General features: G+C 33.5%; 2 protein-coding genes across 3 annotated transcripts; both read right to left on the reverse strand.

Moving 5' to 3' along the window:
* Nucleotides 1–134: 134 nt before the first annotated feature.
* LOC146925921 (uncharacterized) lies at nt 135–10,521 on the reverse strand. 2 transcript variants are annotated; one of them, XM_085758357.1, is made up of 16 exons: nt 10,366–10,521; nt 9,441–9,738; nt 9,229–9,357; nt 8,560–8,767; nt 6,960–7,106; nt 6,650–6,724; nt 6,138–6,209; nt 5,508–5,579; nt 4,616–4,687; nt 4,396–4,467; nt 4,134–4,205; nt 3,442–3,513; nt 2,844–2,987; nt 2,095–2,166; nt 1,406–1,552; nt 135–607 (listed from the first exon to the last, which is right to left on the reverse strand). In XM_085758357.1, exons 2-16 carry the CDS (start codon nt 9,633–9,635, stop codon nt 423–425), a joined length of 1,734 nt encoding a protein of 577 aa, XP_085614483.1. In that variant the 5' UTR covers nt 9,636–9,738; nt 10,366–10,521; the 3' UTR covers nt 135–422. The 2 variants fall into 2 exon arrangements, with proteins under 2 accessions (XP_085614483.1, XP_085614484.1); XM_085758358.1 differs by lacking the exon at nt 4,616–4,687.
* A 1,748-nt stretch (nt 10,522–12,269) lies between these two features.
* LOC146925922 (S-adenosyl-L-methionine-dependent methyltransferases superfamily protein) lies at nt 12,270–16,693 on the reverse strand. Its single transcript, XM_085758359.1, has 9 exons — nt 16,593–16,693; nt 15,788–15,903; nt 15,558–15,684; nt 15,265–15,326; nt 14,447–14,605; nt 14,191–14,335; nt 14,009–14,080; nt 13,419–13,527; nt 12,270–12,608 (listed from the first exon to the last, which is right to left on the reverse strand). Exons 2-9 carry the CDS (start codon nt 15,882–15,884, stop codon nt 12,507–12,509), a joined length of 873 nt encoding a protein of 290 aa, XP_085614485.1. The 5' UTR covers nt 15,885–15,903; nt 16,593–16,693; the 3' UTR covers nt 12,270–12,506.
* Nucleotides 16,694–17,714: the final 1,021 nt, after the last annotated feature.

The raw sequence follows: 17,714 nt of genomic DNA on the forward strand, positions 1-17,714 counted from the left end.
ACTGTTGCTAAGTTCAAGTAGGTAGTATGTGCCACTGAGAAATCAAAAGATCTCGACACAATGGCGCTATTGAATTGGAAAGTAGCGAAGAACGAATGAAGACAAACCAAAAATATAAATTAAAGAAAACTCGCTTTGGATACTAAACACTTGATTTTATATTAATTTTGAAGGTGCAGCACATATACCTTTACATCATTCTTTTACATCACATGCATTATACACATATACACACCTACATACAATTAGCAGAATGAAAGAAGAAGAAAAAAACACTTCTGTTCCACGGAGAAAATTCATAATTTCATATCCTTCCATAAAGCCATATTAGCCTATGTACATTTTAAAATTGTCCCCTTTTGCTTTTCTAGCATGTCAATATGATTCTTTATATACACATATTAGAATGCGACCCAAACCAACTACTCTGGCCGAAAGCTTACCAAGTTTGGGAGGTGAATTAATTTAAATTTCTTTAAATCGTTTGCTGTCACCTTACATGACTCCAATGTCAGAGATCTCAAGTTTTTCAGAGTTTTCAAATGCTGCAGTCCAGTAGAGGTGATGCAAGTATTTGAAAGATTCAAAGAAACCAACGCGGTGAGCCCTGAAATTGTGACCATAAACATGTGAGAGCAAAGATATATAGTTTGGCAACTCTACATAAGGCAAAAAATGCAAACCGTTAATTTTTTATTATGAAAAATACCAATAAAATGTAGGGGAAATTTATAGCCGGTATGATTCTCCAGGACCTATATATATACTTTTAAGCTATTGGAAATGGTGCAGCGAATAGAAATCATTATGTAAAAGAAAACATCATCCATTTAGATAGTCCCCCTTTTCCTAAAGAATAAGAAATGTCTACCATCCAGCAATGTAAGTGTAACATTGAATGGGACAACTGCCTACACAAAGTACCGGAGAAACTAAACTTTTAACAACTCAGCTAAAAAGGACTTGGAAACAACTCAGGTAAACACCAGCAGAAAGCAGGCGGCTCAATGGTTTCCTGACACATTGTCGTTGCATGCATGTATTGAGAAACAAAGACAATCACAAACCAACCCTGGCAATTTAGATGACTTTTGCTAAGTTCATATGGGGTAGTTGGTAACATATCTACCTTTCGCAAAACCAGAAAATTCACATCCCGACTAATTTGAATGAATCTATACATTTTCTGACTAGAAGCAACTTGAAAAACCAACTAATTGTCGCATTTAGGACTTTCACACCTTAACGAAAAGCATCAATTAAGTCTAATCAATTATCCAAGCCTTAAAACTTCTTTTTCACATTCGCACATGGCTATTTAGGTTTTCAACATGATCAAGGGCTAAACGAAGCAACCAAAATGAAACCATGTTTGTCAAACAAAAATGGAGGCCCACAAAATTACCAGCAATTAACTCCACAGTTTTGTCCGTAAGGTTGCTGTTCTGTGATAAATTTAAGCACATTAGAGAAGAAAGCTCTTTGATATTTTTCACACCAGCATCAGTCAATCCACCGCTGCATATTTCCAAGGACCTCAGATTCTTGAATTCTGTTTCACATTACAGTTTGCAAAAACAATGACTTCAAATTAGCACCGACATATGGGTTAAATCAAAGAACCAGCTGTAGCATGCAGTTAATTTTAAAGAACTTGGCTGACCACAATTATTAAGATTGAATTTGGAGCTTAATTATTTGACATCACAGATTCATCAAATCTACTGTGATGTCAGTCAGAAGAGATTAATGGTTTTACATGAGACGGACAAATTTGACTGGGACAGAGGGAGTTAAAGATGAAAAATTACATACTTCAGTTGTCAAACAAATTGACATTTAGTGAATCAAGAACTATATTTCAAAACCAAGCATTGCAAAAAAAGAGACAAGCATATTCAATTACATTCAGATAAAATGAAGCTCATGCATGATGAAACATACAACATACCAACATATTTCAGCTTTTTTATATAAAAGCAAACAAAAATAAGTAAAAGGCCAAACGGTATAAGAAAACCACATAAATGTAGTCAATATGTCCACAGATAATCACTTTGCAGAAAACAAATACTTCACTGCCATGTTGCATACTTTTCAAATAATTTGTCCCAACATCTGTGATCCTAGCGCCAAACAAATCAAGGTCAGTGAGGCCAGTCAAACCTGCATCAGCAAATTCAAAATGATGTATGCTGCAAAATTCAGCAGAAGCCTAGAAAACCAGAGGCTGAACAATTTATGCTTAAAATTCAAATAATTTATCCCAGGAATATACTTCATCCAGAATCTCTTTTATTCCTGTGATAAAGTGTGGGAATCTAACCTTTCAATGGGAACGGAAATTATTTTAAAACTCAACCAACTATAACTTCTCCCACTCTCACTTGATTTTACCACATTCTTTTCATATTTTTTTAACTAAATAAATTTTTAAAATATTATTAAGAATATTATGTACTTACCAAACAAACTCATAAATTGTTTGTAGACGTATAAAATTACCTGTGTAATAGGATTTCTAGGAATTTCATTCCTGAAAATATGATTTTATACCTTGAAACAGGAGCTCAATTGGTATTATTGGATTATAAAAAATCAGTAGCAAATCAATCAGATTGGTTGGGTAGCTCAATTGGTTTGAGCTAAGGCTTAAGGAGTTGGAGGTCCTGGGTTCAAACCCGGAAAAGGAAGTAAATATTTATCTAACAACTAACTACTAACATTTGCCATTCAACATTCAAAAAAAAAGAAAAGGATTGAAGACGACTACATCTAATGTAAAATAAACAAAAATAAAGAAACCATTCTTTGAATTGTAAATATTTCATGGGAACACATACTTGCAAGGGTTGCCAGTCCAGCATCAGTAATTTGGTAAGCATCCAAATTAAGAGACTTCAGAGATGAGAGTCCACACAATTTCCTTAAACCACTGTCACTAACAACAGTGAAGGACAGATTTATTTTCTCCAGACTAGACAATCCTACAAGAAATGGAATATAAAAAATAAAAAAAAGGAGTCAATGACAAAGACATCTCATGCAAAAAATAGTCCTTAGTATGAATCACCTAACTTCTACGACTCAAAGAATGTTCCATCTCTCCCTGACAAGTTCTTTTCATTACTCAGGAGCCAACCATTTCAAGAGATTAGTTTATGATAACCATCAGCACTTGTGATTATAAAGTAACAAGGAATAAAGCTAAATTCAACAGGTAAGATAAATGCAACCCAAAAAACAGAGAGAGAGAAGCAGACATCAATGCCAAATGGTGAGCCCCAATAGGAAAAATGATCAGAAATAATTTTAGTATGTGAAAGTACATCTCATAATGGCTGAGATAACCAAACCCATTCATTCCACAAGGAATATATCCAGAAGTTTCTCTTTCGGAGCATACAAATTTGCAAATAATAATTAAGTGTCAAATCAAACCTGATAAATGCTCTAGGCCATTGTTTCCAACTTCAGTATCAGACAATTCCAAGCAGATCAATTGCTTATGACCTAAAAGCGTTGTGAAGAAAGTATGAGCCACACTTTCACTTGCAATGACAACCAATAAAATCATTCTTTAGATTGATCATATGCAAACAATTGTGGCAACTGCCAAGTACGATAATGTGCCAGCTTACATTTTTTTTTTAAAGAAAAATATTTCATCCAAGAAGTCATCACTACCAATACATTATGTTTGGATTAATGGATTTGGGATAGGAAGAAATAGGAATAGAAATGGGTGGGAAATAGAGGTACGTATTTCTCTTGTTTGGAAGATTAGATAAATGATGAAAGAAAGAAATTTATTGTCTGGGACCCACCCAAAAAACTTTTCTCCACGTTTAAAGAGAATTGGAGAAATATGAATTTTGTCATATTTATCTTCATATTCTTCTTTCTCCTTCCCATAAGGTTAAAACTGACGCTCCGTATTTCTATATTGCTTTCTACTCAATTTTCCATTCATCCAAACAAGCAGAGTCGAGAGAATGAAATATTTCCTTATGCCTATCCATCCCAACACATGCAATCTCGACCTAATCTATCAATTTCTATTTTCCCTATCGTTTTCTCCATTGAAACAAAGCATACAAGAAAAGGAAGAGTGAATGAATTCAAGCATCTACCTGCCAAGTTCACCAATCCTTCATCACCAATCTTACATGAATCAAGGTTCAAGCTCTCCAATTTTGTCAATCCTGCTTAAAAATATACATAAGTACGTAAAATACAATCATCCATTTTCAAATACAATTCCTATCTTTATTCTACTCTAGCAAATCGACTTTACATTTTTCCGTTATTTTACCAGTAGTTTGTACAGAATAAGTTATACAAGATCAATAACTGAAAGCAAGATTATAGTCATGAATCTATCATTCCAATCACCTTTCAAATGAGCTAAACATGCATCTCCTATGTCATTAAATCCCAAGTTTAATACTTTCAACTTTTCCAGTCCTGTAAAAGAACCAAGGTAAATGTTACCATCAACATTCCTACAATAACTGTTACGGAGCCAAAAACAAAATGTAGATCCCAATAAGCACCCTGTAAATTATGTAATTATACCCTGAAAGAATTAGCTTTAGAATTGTGAACAACTTACTTGAAAACCTATCACACCCTCTGTCAGAAATATTGCATCTATTAAGATTCAAGTTTGACAGTGCAGGGAGCTCTGGCAAAATACAGAACAATATTAAATCAAAACTCCAATGGGTATTACATCCTCATTAAGTTATTATATGCCAGAAAGACATCATTAAGTTACAATTTTTACATCCAATCAACAAAGTTCACTCATCATAATATTAAAGTATAGCAGTTGTTTGAAAATAATATACTTGTAAAACTGAAACCTCTCCATTTTAATGACTCAAGGAGTGACAAGACAGTTTGAGGGAGGAGTGCAAGGGTTGGAGAAATAAAAGGTTGGTGTTCAACTTCCCCGACTACCATTTCCAACAGCTGATTACGATTACTAACGTTTGTTATTTCAAAAATAAAATAAAAAAGTTAATGCTAATAAAAAAGAAAAGGTTAATACTGTATGGACAATATTGGGGGCGCCCCAATATTGGAAACAAAATTTTGGTTCCTTTCGTAAAAGCATTAAGGTTTGGACCCACTACTCTCCCACCCGAGAAAACTAATTTAAATGAATAATAAACAAATTCCACACAAATATTTCTATGACAAGAATCAGATTCCTCCCCCGATATTTTTCTTACTTAAGTTCAACGAGTAGTGGATTGCTCAAATCAGAATCTGCTTGGAATAGTTTGCTCACGAAATCCTATTAAACAGTGTTTCAGCTTCAATATTAAAGCACTCAACCAGTGAAGAAAGGGAAAAAAAAAGAGCAAGCTTAAAGCATTCACAGGACAATAAGGCGATAACTGAAGTTATATCCTAACAAGAATTTAGTGCAATTATGACTACATATAAGCATAACAAAATAACCAGAATAGGCTTAAAATTCTATGAAGGAATTCAACCTGAAAGTGAATCCAAGCATGCAGATGTTACAAGACACCCTTCCAAATTTAAGAGGGCAAGCTTCTGTAATCCTGGAATGAACCAAGACAACATTGAAAACGGAAGAGAAAAAGAAAACTATTGAACAACGAAACCTGAAATTTCCTTTAACAGGTAAAGAGGTGCATTCCTGCATTCACACCAATGATTTGAAGGTAATAGGCAAATCATTGCCTTAGTAATATTTTCTAAGAATAGATATTTCAAATTTGCTTTCTGGCTTTTACACAATTATAGCTTACGCAGTTATAAATTGAGGCGCAAAAAGATTGAATATCTAACTGAAACATCAAAAAAAGAACTAAATTGATATTCAAAATCAAATATCTGTTCTTAAAAATGATTAGTGAAAGTTGCAGACAGCAATATATATTCTTGAAATGCTTTTATAGATAGTTCAGTTGAAGATTCGGGGTTGAACCTTTTTGTTTCAAGCTAAACATTCTAAGAGAGAAAAATATCATAAACAAGCATTAATACATAAAAGTAGAAACACTGATGAACATGATGACCTATAAACTAGTGTAAGACAATCATATAGTTACTATTGCTGTGAAACATCACAATAAGGCAAAGGTACAATACAATACCTCTTAGAAAACTGATGCCAAAATCAGTGACTTTACTACATGAAATCTCTAGACTTGTCAAGCTTGCAAGTTCTGGAAGCAAATTGAATCAAATAGATGTATGATTAGTTACTGAACAATGTGTCTAATACATGAAATCTCTAGACTTGTCAAGCTTGTAAGTTCTGGAAGCAAATAGAATCAAATAGATGTATGATTAGTTACTGAACCATATGTCTAAGAAGATGACAATGATTTCTTCTATTAACACATGCACAGAGACAAGTATATGGTTGTTAAACACAGTTGTCGCAATCTGTTCTTTCTAGAGAAGTAAAACATTTCATAGATTTTCACTCAATGCCTTTCAACTTGGGTGGAATATGAGTGGGTTCTTAAAAAGAAGACAATAACCTAAATAGGAACTATTCAGTAGTGGAAAATACACCAACATCATAGAAGAAAATCTCGAAAACAAAGCATTGGTAAATTTCTGGCCTATTGTGATCAAAAGGATGCAAGATGCAACAAACCTGATAAAGGCTTCATATCGGAATCTGTTATGCAATTACACCACTTCATATTGAGAGATTCCAACTTAGTTAGACCTGAAAAATATGAACCAAATAGTTTGATTGAAGTTATGAAGAAATCAATTTTGGTTTTCTTCATCATTTTGTTCTACTTAGTTTATAGACACACCCAAAGCTTTACTTTTCAGACAAAGTTACACACAAGCATATCTTTTGAAGGTTGTATAATAACTGGAGTAGTTGAAGTTCATCAAAGAACATTGGTTAGTAAAACTTTTTTGTTTACACAAAGGTACACTTTAGAACCAACCTTGAAAATGAACAGTGCCTCCATGAATCCCAGGACATCTCTCCAAATCCAACTTGACCAAGTTAACAAGACCAGAGAAGGCACTCATTCCTTGAGCAGATATTGAATCATTTCTTCTAAAACTCAAACTTGTCAAGTTTGACAGACCTGGAATATTACATTACATATATTGTAAACCATCAGTAAAAGCAACCTAGGGACAAAGCTTCTAGACATAAGTAACATCACATGAGCAAGATGAGAAAATTTTAAACAATGCTATGTAACAAAAAGGCTTTGCAGAGAGGTAAACTTTACCTCGATGTTATTCATTGAATGTAAAAAAACTATTTCACCTTACTATGGAGATTTCATTATGTTAAATTGGATTAATGGATGGGTAGGTGTGTCGAAAGCACCTTCGTGATAATGGAAAAATAATCATGTCAACTTCACTATCCAGAATTTCATTCTTTGGACGTGATATATTGATTACGGTTAAATTAGAACAAAGTTTAAAGGTCATATTTCATCAAGATAATCTGCATAAGATTTCAATATGGCTGTTTTCCATATTACTGAAATTAAGTAGAAATAGGTGTGCCAACAATGGATAAATATCTAAAAAATAGAGAAAACTACGTGAGGAATTTTTGTTAAAATATTTCCAAATTGGGAAATTAACCATCCCAAATAATTGGTGATACAACAATAACAAGTAAAACAACGAAGCCTTTTCTCACAAGGCAAGGTCAGACACAGATAAAACGATGTCGTAATGCTCTATCATGAATTAAATTCAAAGAGAGACCAATTACTTCTAAATCCAAGTGCATAATAATATTGTACTTGCAAAAAAGTACGGTAAGGGATACTAGGGTTTAATATCGTATTCTAGGGTTTAGACTGATGATTAGATGCCTTGAGAATGCTCTCAAGAGTGGTATTTATAGCCTGCTATGGGCTTGGGTTTCGGTTGCTTGGTTCCCAAGCAACAATGGTATTTGTGTATTTTAGGCGGTTTCTAGAAGTTTAGAAGGGCGGCGCCCTAAGGCGAGCGCGCCAAAGCCTCAGGAGCCCTTCTGGAGGGAGCCTAAGCCTTTCTAGAGGTCTTAGAGCCTTTCTGGAGGGCTTCTATGCCTTTTAGGAATATTATGACGGTTCACAGCCCCCTAAGCACGAGTCTTGGGACAAGGCGAAGTGATGAAAATATGGGACTGGCCCTTCTGGAGGGCACCAAGTCTTTAGGAAGGTATTGACGGTTCAAATATCAAATGTAATAAAGGATCAAACAATTGATGATCTAAGAATTCATTTTCCAAGATTTTTTTTTTAAAGGTATCTGAGACATTATAGCTATTGTCATGAAAAACTATTTCTATTTATTAACCAACAGCATGAGTATGCTAGATTAATTTTAAAGGTATATTATCAAGGAGAGTGAAAATAAATAGAATTAAATGATTAATTTTAAAAGTACAAAAAAAAAATTATTCTTCAAGTTTTTGATGAATAAAATATACAACAAAGAGGCCAAGGGACTGAAACACAAGTGCACATATGAGAAATAAATGAATGTTATTCCATAACAAAGACAAAATTGCAGGAAAAGATAGAATACCACTGATACACTCCAGTCCATGATCTGAAATTTGGTCACAGTAATTAAGATTTAAGGAAATGAAACTTTGACAATCTTGAAGGTAAGTCAATCCAAAATCAGTGACATCAGACGCAGAAAGATCTACCGAGAGTAAGGATGAACCCTGAGATGAGATGACATCCATCCAAGAATCATCAACACCCGCATATTCTCCCAAGTATAGATCCTGGCAAATAAGAGATAAAACTAACCACTTAGATCGAAGATATATGAATGAGCCAAGTTCATAATTGATCGTATGACTCTGTTTGGTAAAAAAACACATAGCTGATAAGCTAGCTTAAAGAGGATGAGCTTAGCTTATAGCGGATATACTAGCTTATTGAATTTGTAGTGTTTGGTAAAATTAATGGTTGAACTAACTTATAAAAATATAGAATGACATAAAAAAGACATGTTTAATTAATATTTAATTTTTTTTTTTCCAGGTATTATGATAGGGGTAAAATTGAGAGAGAAAATGATAAGTTAAAAGTTATAAGCTAATTGAATTAGCTTATCAAAATAAGCTATAAGCTCGTGAGAAAAAAATAATACCAAACGAGTCTTTTTTTGTCATATGAACTTATAAGCTGTAAGTCATACACTCAAAATGTGGCATTTCCAAACAGAGCCTATATGATTTACCTGGAGAGCACAATCTCGAAATGCTTCAAAAGAATCACTAGTAAGACGTCGCGAGTAGACCAAATTATTTAAAATTTGCTGACTTATATCCCGTGGCAGCATAGAAAATGTCTTATGTCTATCAAGATCCTGTCGAATAAAGATTGCAGTGTGACTTAGACGAAAATATGAAGTGTCTGGACAAAGGAAACTTATCGATCGTTAAACAATACCTCACTTATTTTCTGGACACACAAGTCCAACAGTGACGGACATTGTCCATTTTGTAAGCGTAAATCCATGGACGGATAAGAAAACGATGATGTCCACCATTTCAAACTCCCACATTTGCAATATTTCCTTGAAAATCCTCTAGTAAGAACATCTTCATTATCCCGCTCTTGCTTCCTCGAACACGCACCACCCATCGACAAAATATTCTAGTAATCAAAATATGTTACTAAAATCGAAGCAGAACACCACCATCATCCATTCAATAACCAAAAATGAATACATGAAACCAATTTCACCCTGTTAAAGAAAAAAAGATTATATTTCATCAGCCAAATTGATCGATCATTCAGGAAATTACATCTATTGAAACAATTAACAGTTCCAACTGCATAATCAACTTCATCAGAATATCTTATGAAATTGATTATGGTTCATCTTACTAAGAGGACACTTAGAAAAGCTAATTTAGATTTATTACATGATATAAGCACTTATTATTAGTGATTAGATAAAATTACAAAAATAACTATAAGCTGTTTTCAGCAAATAATTCTCTAACATAGCTTCCGAACATAATAATAACTCTTAAATAATATTCTTTGACATAACTTATGAAAGATGATTATTATCAAAATCGAACCACGTAGACTCCAAAATTTACAAATTAATTTCAAACAAGAATACAAAAAAACGTATAAAAATAACCGAGAATAAAAAAGTAACATAAAACCGCAGAAACTCCAAAATTTAAACATTAATTTTAAACAATAGATAAAAAATGTTGAGAGCTTAAAAATAATTCAAGTTAACATAATATTTCAAACTGATTCATCCACATAGAAAGAAAAAAGCTAAAACACCGGAAAAAAATCAGGATAATCCAAACGCATAAACGAAAAGTGATTCAGTTGAAATAACTGTTACCGTGACATGACCGGTGAAGTTGCAGAAGAAGAAGAAGAAGAAGAATCAAAGCGATCACCGATCACCGAACGCTTCTTGTTGTAAGCAAATGGTTGAAATTGAAAATGATAAGTATGAAAGTGAGTGAAAGAAGAAAAATTGTAATAAGAGTGGCGTGAAGTGGTTTATGAAGAGTTGTTGAGAGAAAAACCGCGAATGTGACGTGGCTCGTTGCCGAACCTGTTTCCGAAGCAATAATCGGGTGACACGTGGGGAATATGGTTTTGGATTAGGGAAGGAATGGGAGGTAAGGAATTGAGGTGATGATATGAGAATGAGAGATTCTATTTACTTTATCCGTTTTGAGGAGTGAGTTGGAGGGACCTACTATCTGGGTGCCTTGCTTATTATGTGCACGTAATCATATGCTATTTAGGGCATTATTATGATATGATATGATGGTATGATTACTTAATTGCTTTGTGACTTACTCAATGAACAATCATGGTATCGTTTGATTTTTTCTAAAGTTTTCTATGTTCGATTCTAGCAAAAACATTTATTTTCCATGTACTAAACCAACTTGAGTTTGTTAACATGACTTGTATTGAGAAAAAGGTAAGTTAGTTTTTGTATTGAGAATAAGGTAAATTATCCTCTTGCATATGCCATACTTTAATATATAAAACAAAATCATGACTTTATTAAAATTAATGCTAGTTGCTCTAATAGATGAAAATTAACATTGATGGCTCCTATCTACGGCCACTTAGTTTATGGAAGCCTCGTTATAGATCGTCATGGTAGCGTAATCTCAACATTGACGAATGCTTTATTTGTCGAGTTATGATGTTTAATATGGTTATCAAATGTTTAGAGAAATGCAATTCACTCGTGTCATTCTAAAAACTGATTCAGCTCATGTCGTTAATACGACTCACAATCAGTTTACATTCATCCTTCATCTTCAATGTCTATTGTAATGAGATCATTTCTCTTGTACCTTCTTGCTTGTTATGTCTTGTGTTTACGGTGACCAAAAACTTATTTAATATTAAATTTTTGATCGAAGAATCGGATGATTAACACAAGTTGACTTCTTGAAAAGTAAATACTCCCTCCGTCCCGGATATCTGACCCATTTACTAAAAAAAGTGTCCCAAAATAATTGAGTCATTTCAATTTTCAATACAACTTTCATCATTCCCAATACAATATAACTCTAATTAATACTACTTTCATCATTCCCAATTCAATATATTCCACTTTCCCCTTTATTTATACATTTTTCTTAATCTGTGTGAAAAACCAAAGTGGCTCAGATATTCCGGGACGGAGGGAGTACTAGCTTTCTTTTGGGAGCCATGTGGTGTTTATTACTTTGTTGTTTGGCGGCCTCAGACAAGAAAATTATTATACACATAAAATGGATAATCTTATCTCTAACAAATTTTCATCTTACACAAAATTAGAGATCAAACTCTTAAAACACTTGTTTAAAGTGTTTGGGTTCCTTACCACTTGTACTAACCGCATGGTCCTACATTAAAGGACTCGTTACATAAACATCTAGAACAGTCATGCACTTGGAGCGTCTTCTACGCAAGAAAATTAAAAACGCCAAATAGGTCTCACCTTGTCACATAAGAATATTTCATTCCAGTGAGAGAAAGCTAAGGAACAAAAATATAAAAGTTGTGTAGAGGAGAGACATAAAGTACTGTGTAACTATACAATGACTCTAATCTTCTTAGATTGAGCATGATTTCTTCCCCAACATAATCAAGATGGTTATTCTGTACATACTTATAATTAATTTCATTAACACATATCTTATGCTTTCTTTTTCCTTGAAAAGTTGATAGAAGTACGTTTGATCCTTTGGCAAAGTAAGTAATGATATCAACTACTGTATAAAATTCTACTTTCTGATGGAAAAATAAATGCAGCTACTTTATTTATTACAGCTAAATACATCCAATTAGAAGAACAATCTTGGGAAAAGAATTGCAAACACCTAGTATTGATGGAAAAAATAACACTTACCATTCTCACAAACTCGTATCTACTAGGTCTAGCATCATACATTAACTTGCTTATAAACAGTTAAGAAAGATGCATGATTTATTATATAATTACGGGTAAAGTTTATAAATATCATATCAGATTTTTATCCCTGAATGAATGGCAACCACTCCCCCAACTAGATTCTCATACTCTACTTTCTGGAACCCTGCATCAGCAATCATTGATGCAAATTTTTCCTGCAATCCATCAATATAATACATTAGTCAATACAGAAAAGGGTAACCCATCACGGCTTTCTTGACATTTGAGGTCTCATTAGAGAAGTTTCTGCACAATTCTTATGAAGTCAAGCATATATAAGTAAATTTCCAACATAAAAAAACTACACAGTGCAGAAAACAATACACTGCTGAATAAAAAGTCAATAGTTTTGTGACTAGTTTTTTTTTTTTTTTTTTAGGTTCACAGATGAAAGTGCTAAAGCACCACCTGAAACTCACATAACTGTGAGGTCCCGGGTTTGAACCCGGATGAAGATGTCCAGCCTAACAATATCGACATTGCCAATTAAGCAGGCCTTACGGACCGTGACTAGTTTTTACATGTTCAATAATATAACTTAGATTTGTAATTGACACGATAAAGTGGGCCCAAAATGAGTATATCTGATCTCAACATTGTCTGCGGATAAATTTTATGAAAACAATAAGACAAAAGATTCTTTGAGCATCCTTCCTCTTACAGCTGAATGTGGAAGACTGGGGAGAGATTAGCAAAACTTATACAAAAGCCTCTTTTCTTGGGTTTCAATTAAATAATGAATAACATAGGAGATGGTCATTATCAACCAATTGGACCCATCTTCCTCACTCTACGCTTTTATTCACTAAAGCATATAAAGATGTTGGCAGTGAACTGAACTGTATCCGGACATCTTGTAGAAGGATCTATAGGTCTGTTCAGGAATGGAAGTCCTGACTACTCTTTTCTTTCAAGCTAAAATGAAGTAAAAATAAGTACAGCTATCAATAGAAGGAATTGATAACCTGTGGGGGAAAACGCCGGATACTCTCAACTAAGTACTGATAGGACTCTCTGTCGCCAGCAACCATCTCTCCTATGCGTGGAATAACTGAGAAAGAATATAAGTCATACCTGCAAGAGAAGAAGAGTAACATAAAGAGTTATATTCTATTCAAGTATGGAAGAAGGCTATGATTCTATGGCACTTTACGTGGTTCACGAGTTAATTTGGTTGGCCGAGAATTCCTCAATTTTCAAAGATATATCCTTTCCCACACAATTCTCTAGCGCTTTGCTTATCGCTTGTTTCTAAGGAGTTTTATTACTGATTTGTTTCTTAATGTCCCCCGAGACACATTATCTGTTGTTTTCCTCTTAATTCTTTTGTCCAAAATTTGAAGTATGAACGTAAACAAGGAGATGAAAAAGTTCCATATAAACTTCGATTATGTTTTATTTACAAGGTATATAAATTAAAGGGTTGAGCTTTATTGTAGTTGTATTTTATTTTTCAAACGTGATTTGTGTGCATATCATCAGTCTCTATTTTTATTTTAACGTGCCAAACACCAATTCACATCATTCTTGAGAAAATAGAGATAATGATACTCACAGTTCTTTAAATATAGGAAGACTAACATGGCTTAGTTCAAGGCATAGGAACCTGCCGCCATGTTTCAATACCCTGTTAAAGAAATGAAAAAAACAACAGTAAAATTAGCACAAATTTAATTGATTGCTATTAGCTTCGAAATCATACAAGTCGCAGCAATCTCGTAAAAAATGCAAACCAACCTATGAGCTTCACTAAGAACTTTCTCGATGTGTGTAACATTCCTTATCCCAAATGCAATAGTGTAACCATCCATTGAATCATCTTGGAAACTCAAGCTTTCAGCATTTCCCTCCACCCAAACAAGGGAACCATCTTCTCCATAACCTATCAAAATAAGCATAAAAACATTCACTCCTAACAAATGAAGATAAATTAAATCAAAATCCTTCACGAAAGCTCGAAGTAATTGTTGCATTCTAAGACATTCTCATTTACCTTTTTCGGCAGCCCGCTGTTTGCCAACATTCAACATGTTTGGGTTAATGTCACATACATATATCTGAGTTTTTGCCTCTAGAACATCGATAAAACCGTCTTGAAGCCCTCTCTGCTTAACTCTGTTTATGTTATCCAAGATTCTAAAAGCAACATCCCCTGTAAAATCAATAAAAAATCCTTATGCTTATTAATGATTATATGATATGATGCTGCAGCAGCAGCAGTACCCTTCAAGTCTCTCCATATTAATGCAATATTGGCGAGCAGAACAAAGCTTCTATGTTAAACAAAAATACAGCTATACCCTATGAAAGGGACTGTATGACTAGGACGATGGAAAGCAAAACTGATAGTCTAGAGACCCTCACAAGTGGTTCCAACCTTTCATTGGACCTCCCCATGGTGAGAATTTTACAGCATCAGATCGTCCTTTTGAACTATATCCCTCTGACCAGTCCATACTTCATCACTTCTTTTACCCACACAATACATATTTTTCAAGACTGCGCCAATTTACTTAAATTTTTAATTTTTTTAACCTTATATAAACAGAAACTTGGCACTCTCCAATCTCACATTATCTGTAACATTTAGAATATTGACTCGTTTCGAATTATTTATGACTTTAACGTATCAAGATAGTATTGATTACTTCTTCTAGCAATACCCTTATTTATTGATATCTCATGCTATCTTATATTAATCAGTCCTTTTATCTAACTGCTACTACAACAATTTCAATTGCACCACTCAAAGTAACATTTTATATTCTTTAGAAACTATAAAGTTTAAAGGTGAGTATGAAGGATGCAGACCTGTGCCACCAGCCACATCAAGATGCTTCATTCCAGGAAAAGGATTCAACATGGAAACTAGCCTGAGAAGTTGAGCAGAAATTACAGATTAACGTCAAATCCTATACAGAACTAACATGGACACGACATTAATGCGTAAAAATCGGTAATAATTTAAAAAAGAAATGGAAGAAACTGTATGTAACATGTGTCAATGTCATGTTTGTATCCTACACCGGTGCAACATAGGACAAATCTAATCAATTAAAACAGAAAAATACAAATTATTTATAGAATGGAATAGGTAATGTAACCTTTCTTTCCACAGTCTATGCAACCCAGCACTCATTAAATCATTCATGGTGTCATAGTTTTTAGCAACACTTGTAAATACATCTCCAACCATGCGTGCCTTTTCTTCTTCGTTTACATGTTTGAAACCTAATTTTTTATGGAAAAATGTGAATCGAATCAATTTCACAATGCTCCACAGGTTAATATTATTTGTTTTAACTAAAAAAATGGAAATTTGAATGTAACTAACCGAAACTGGTGGCGTGAGAATGTAGAAGCCTGGAAGTGGAACATAATGCTGGAAAAAGTTTATTCCCCAACCTTTTGGTGACTATTCCCAAAGCCATGAATTTGATTGTTCAAAACCTAAATAACAAAGAAAAACTCAAACCCAATAAGTCAGAAATAATGAAAAAAACATCACTGTAATTGCAAAAATTAATGTAGTTTGATTTGATGATTTTTTGTTTTAATAGAGAACAAAACACTCGAGAAGGCATAGCAATGGGGCGTGGCCGGATTTTGCCCTCCATGTCCCTCCAAACTCTCTGAAAAATACCCGAACATGCCCCAAATCGCCGTTGGAGAGAGAAATAGATATCGTTCCCCCATCCCTGATGGGTCGGGTTTTCTCGCCCCTATCCACGGGTAGGGATCCTTTCCATTACTAAAATATTTGGTTAAAGGCTTCTACTTCTAAAAACAGTGACATACACTTTAGATAATTGGACGTTTATAAACATTAGTAATGAAACCCTCCATTCAGCTTATGACATTTTGCTTTTTTCAGCTTATTTTCATAAGTCATTCAAGATAGCTTATGAAAACAACTTATAGCTTATAAGAAAATAATTTAACTATATTACAAAAATAGCTTATACATATAACAAGTGTTTATCATGATAAGCACTTTGCAAATATGATGTTAATCCAAATTGTCACAAACCAAGCAAAACTAATGTGACCGAGCAATTTGCAAAGAAAAGAACATAAGGATAATTACAATTGCAACACATAACAAAAAAGGAGAGACAGATTAGTCAAGCAATTCTTACCTGAACCAGGCGAGAAACGAGAGACGGGAGAGAAGAAGAGAGAAGAGAGGTGTGTGTGTGTGTGTGTTTGCCACACGGAAGCGTAGAGGGCGGTGGCGAACAAAGAGTGTATGGTCTCAGCTAATGGTTTTAAAGCTATTCCAATCAGAGCTGTATGTTAGAACTTTTTTTTCTTCAAATTTTCATCAACTATACCAATTTGTCACAAGTTTTTTTTTTTTTTTTCTTTTTAGAACCATATACATTGATTCTTGATCAAGTAATTTTTTTTTTTGTAGAGAAATGATTAGTGTATTATGCTTTTTAATGATAAATGTTACTCGCGATTAATTATTAGAATTATATTTTCTGTTTCAAAATAAATGTCGTTTAAGGTTTTTACACACATATTAAGAAATTCATTAATTAAAAAAAAGATGTTATTTTACTAAATTATTTAATCAACTATTAGATTATTTTTCATTAGAGAAAAATAATATTTTGGAAGTAGCGTATATAATATTAATTGAATGGTACAATTGAAAAGAAAAAATGTTATTATTGCATTGGAAATTGAAAATGGTCTTCGGGCCTGTTTGGTTTGGCTTCTGAGAAGCAATTCTAGCCCAAAATCAATTCTCTACAGTGCCAAAAGCAATTCTAGCCACAAACAACGTGTTTGGTTCAGCTTTTCAGAATTGCTTTTATCCTCCAAAAGCAATTCTCCATGAAGCTACAAATCCTAGCTTCTAGCTTTTCTAGAATCAATTCTCCTTGAACAACGTGTATAGGTTTGTATATTTTATTATTACAACATGTTATTTTACTTTATTGCCTTTTATCAATTCTCATTCTTTATCAATTCTCCTTTAGCTATGTCTATTTTAGTAATTATACATTCAAAAACAATTCTACATAATTGCATCCAAACATAAATCATTTTGTTTAATCAATTCTACATAATTGTATCCAAACATAAATCAATTCTCTCAGAATCAATTCTGTCAGAATCAATTCTATCAGAATCAATTCTCTCAGAATCAATTATATTCAAAGCTGAACCAAACGGGCACTTCATTTTGAAACAATTATTTTTTTGCTATAACGACACTCATTTTAAAACGGAGGGACTATAATATAGGA

The sequence above is a fragment of the Medicago sativa genome, chromosome 4 (assembly GCF_051527215.1).
Source record: "Medicago sativa cultivar Bolivia chromosome 4, Bolivia_mono, whole genome shotgun sequence".
In the NCBI taxonomy this organism is placed as follows: domain Eukaryota; kingdom Viridiplantae; phylum Streptophyta; class Magnoliopsida; order Fabales; family Fabaceae; genus Medicago; species Medicago sativa.

Coding starts and splice junctions, on each gene's coding strand:
- LOC146925921 (XM_085758357.1), bottom strand. CDS start 9,635: ATGGGTGGTGCGTGTTCGAGGAAGCAAGAGCGGGATAATGAAGATGTT. Junction 7,107..8,559: donor TGGACTGGAGTGTATCAGTG/GTATTCTATCTT, acceptor GTAATATTCCAG/GTCTGTCAAACTTGACAAGT. Junction 1,553..2,094: donor TGGGACAAATTATTTGAAAA/GTATGCAACATG, acceptor AATGTGAAACAG/AATTCAAGAATCTGAGGTCC.
- LOC146925922 (XM_085758359.1), bottom strand. CDS start 15,884: ATGGCTTTGGGAATAGTCACCAAAAGGTTGGGGAATAAACTTTTTCCA. Junction 15,685..15,787: donor TTCTCACGCCACCAGTTTCG/GTTAGTTACATT, acceptor ATAAAAAATTAG/GTTTCAAACATGTAAACGAA. Junction 12,609..13,418: donor TCCGGCGTTTTCCCCCACAG/GTTATCAATTCC, acceptor GATGGATTGCAG/GAAAAATTTGCATCAATGAT.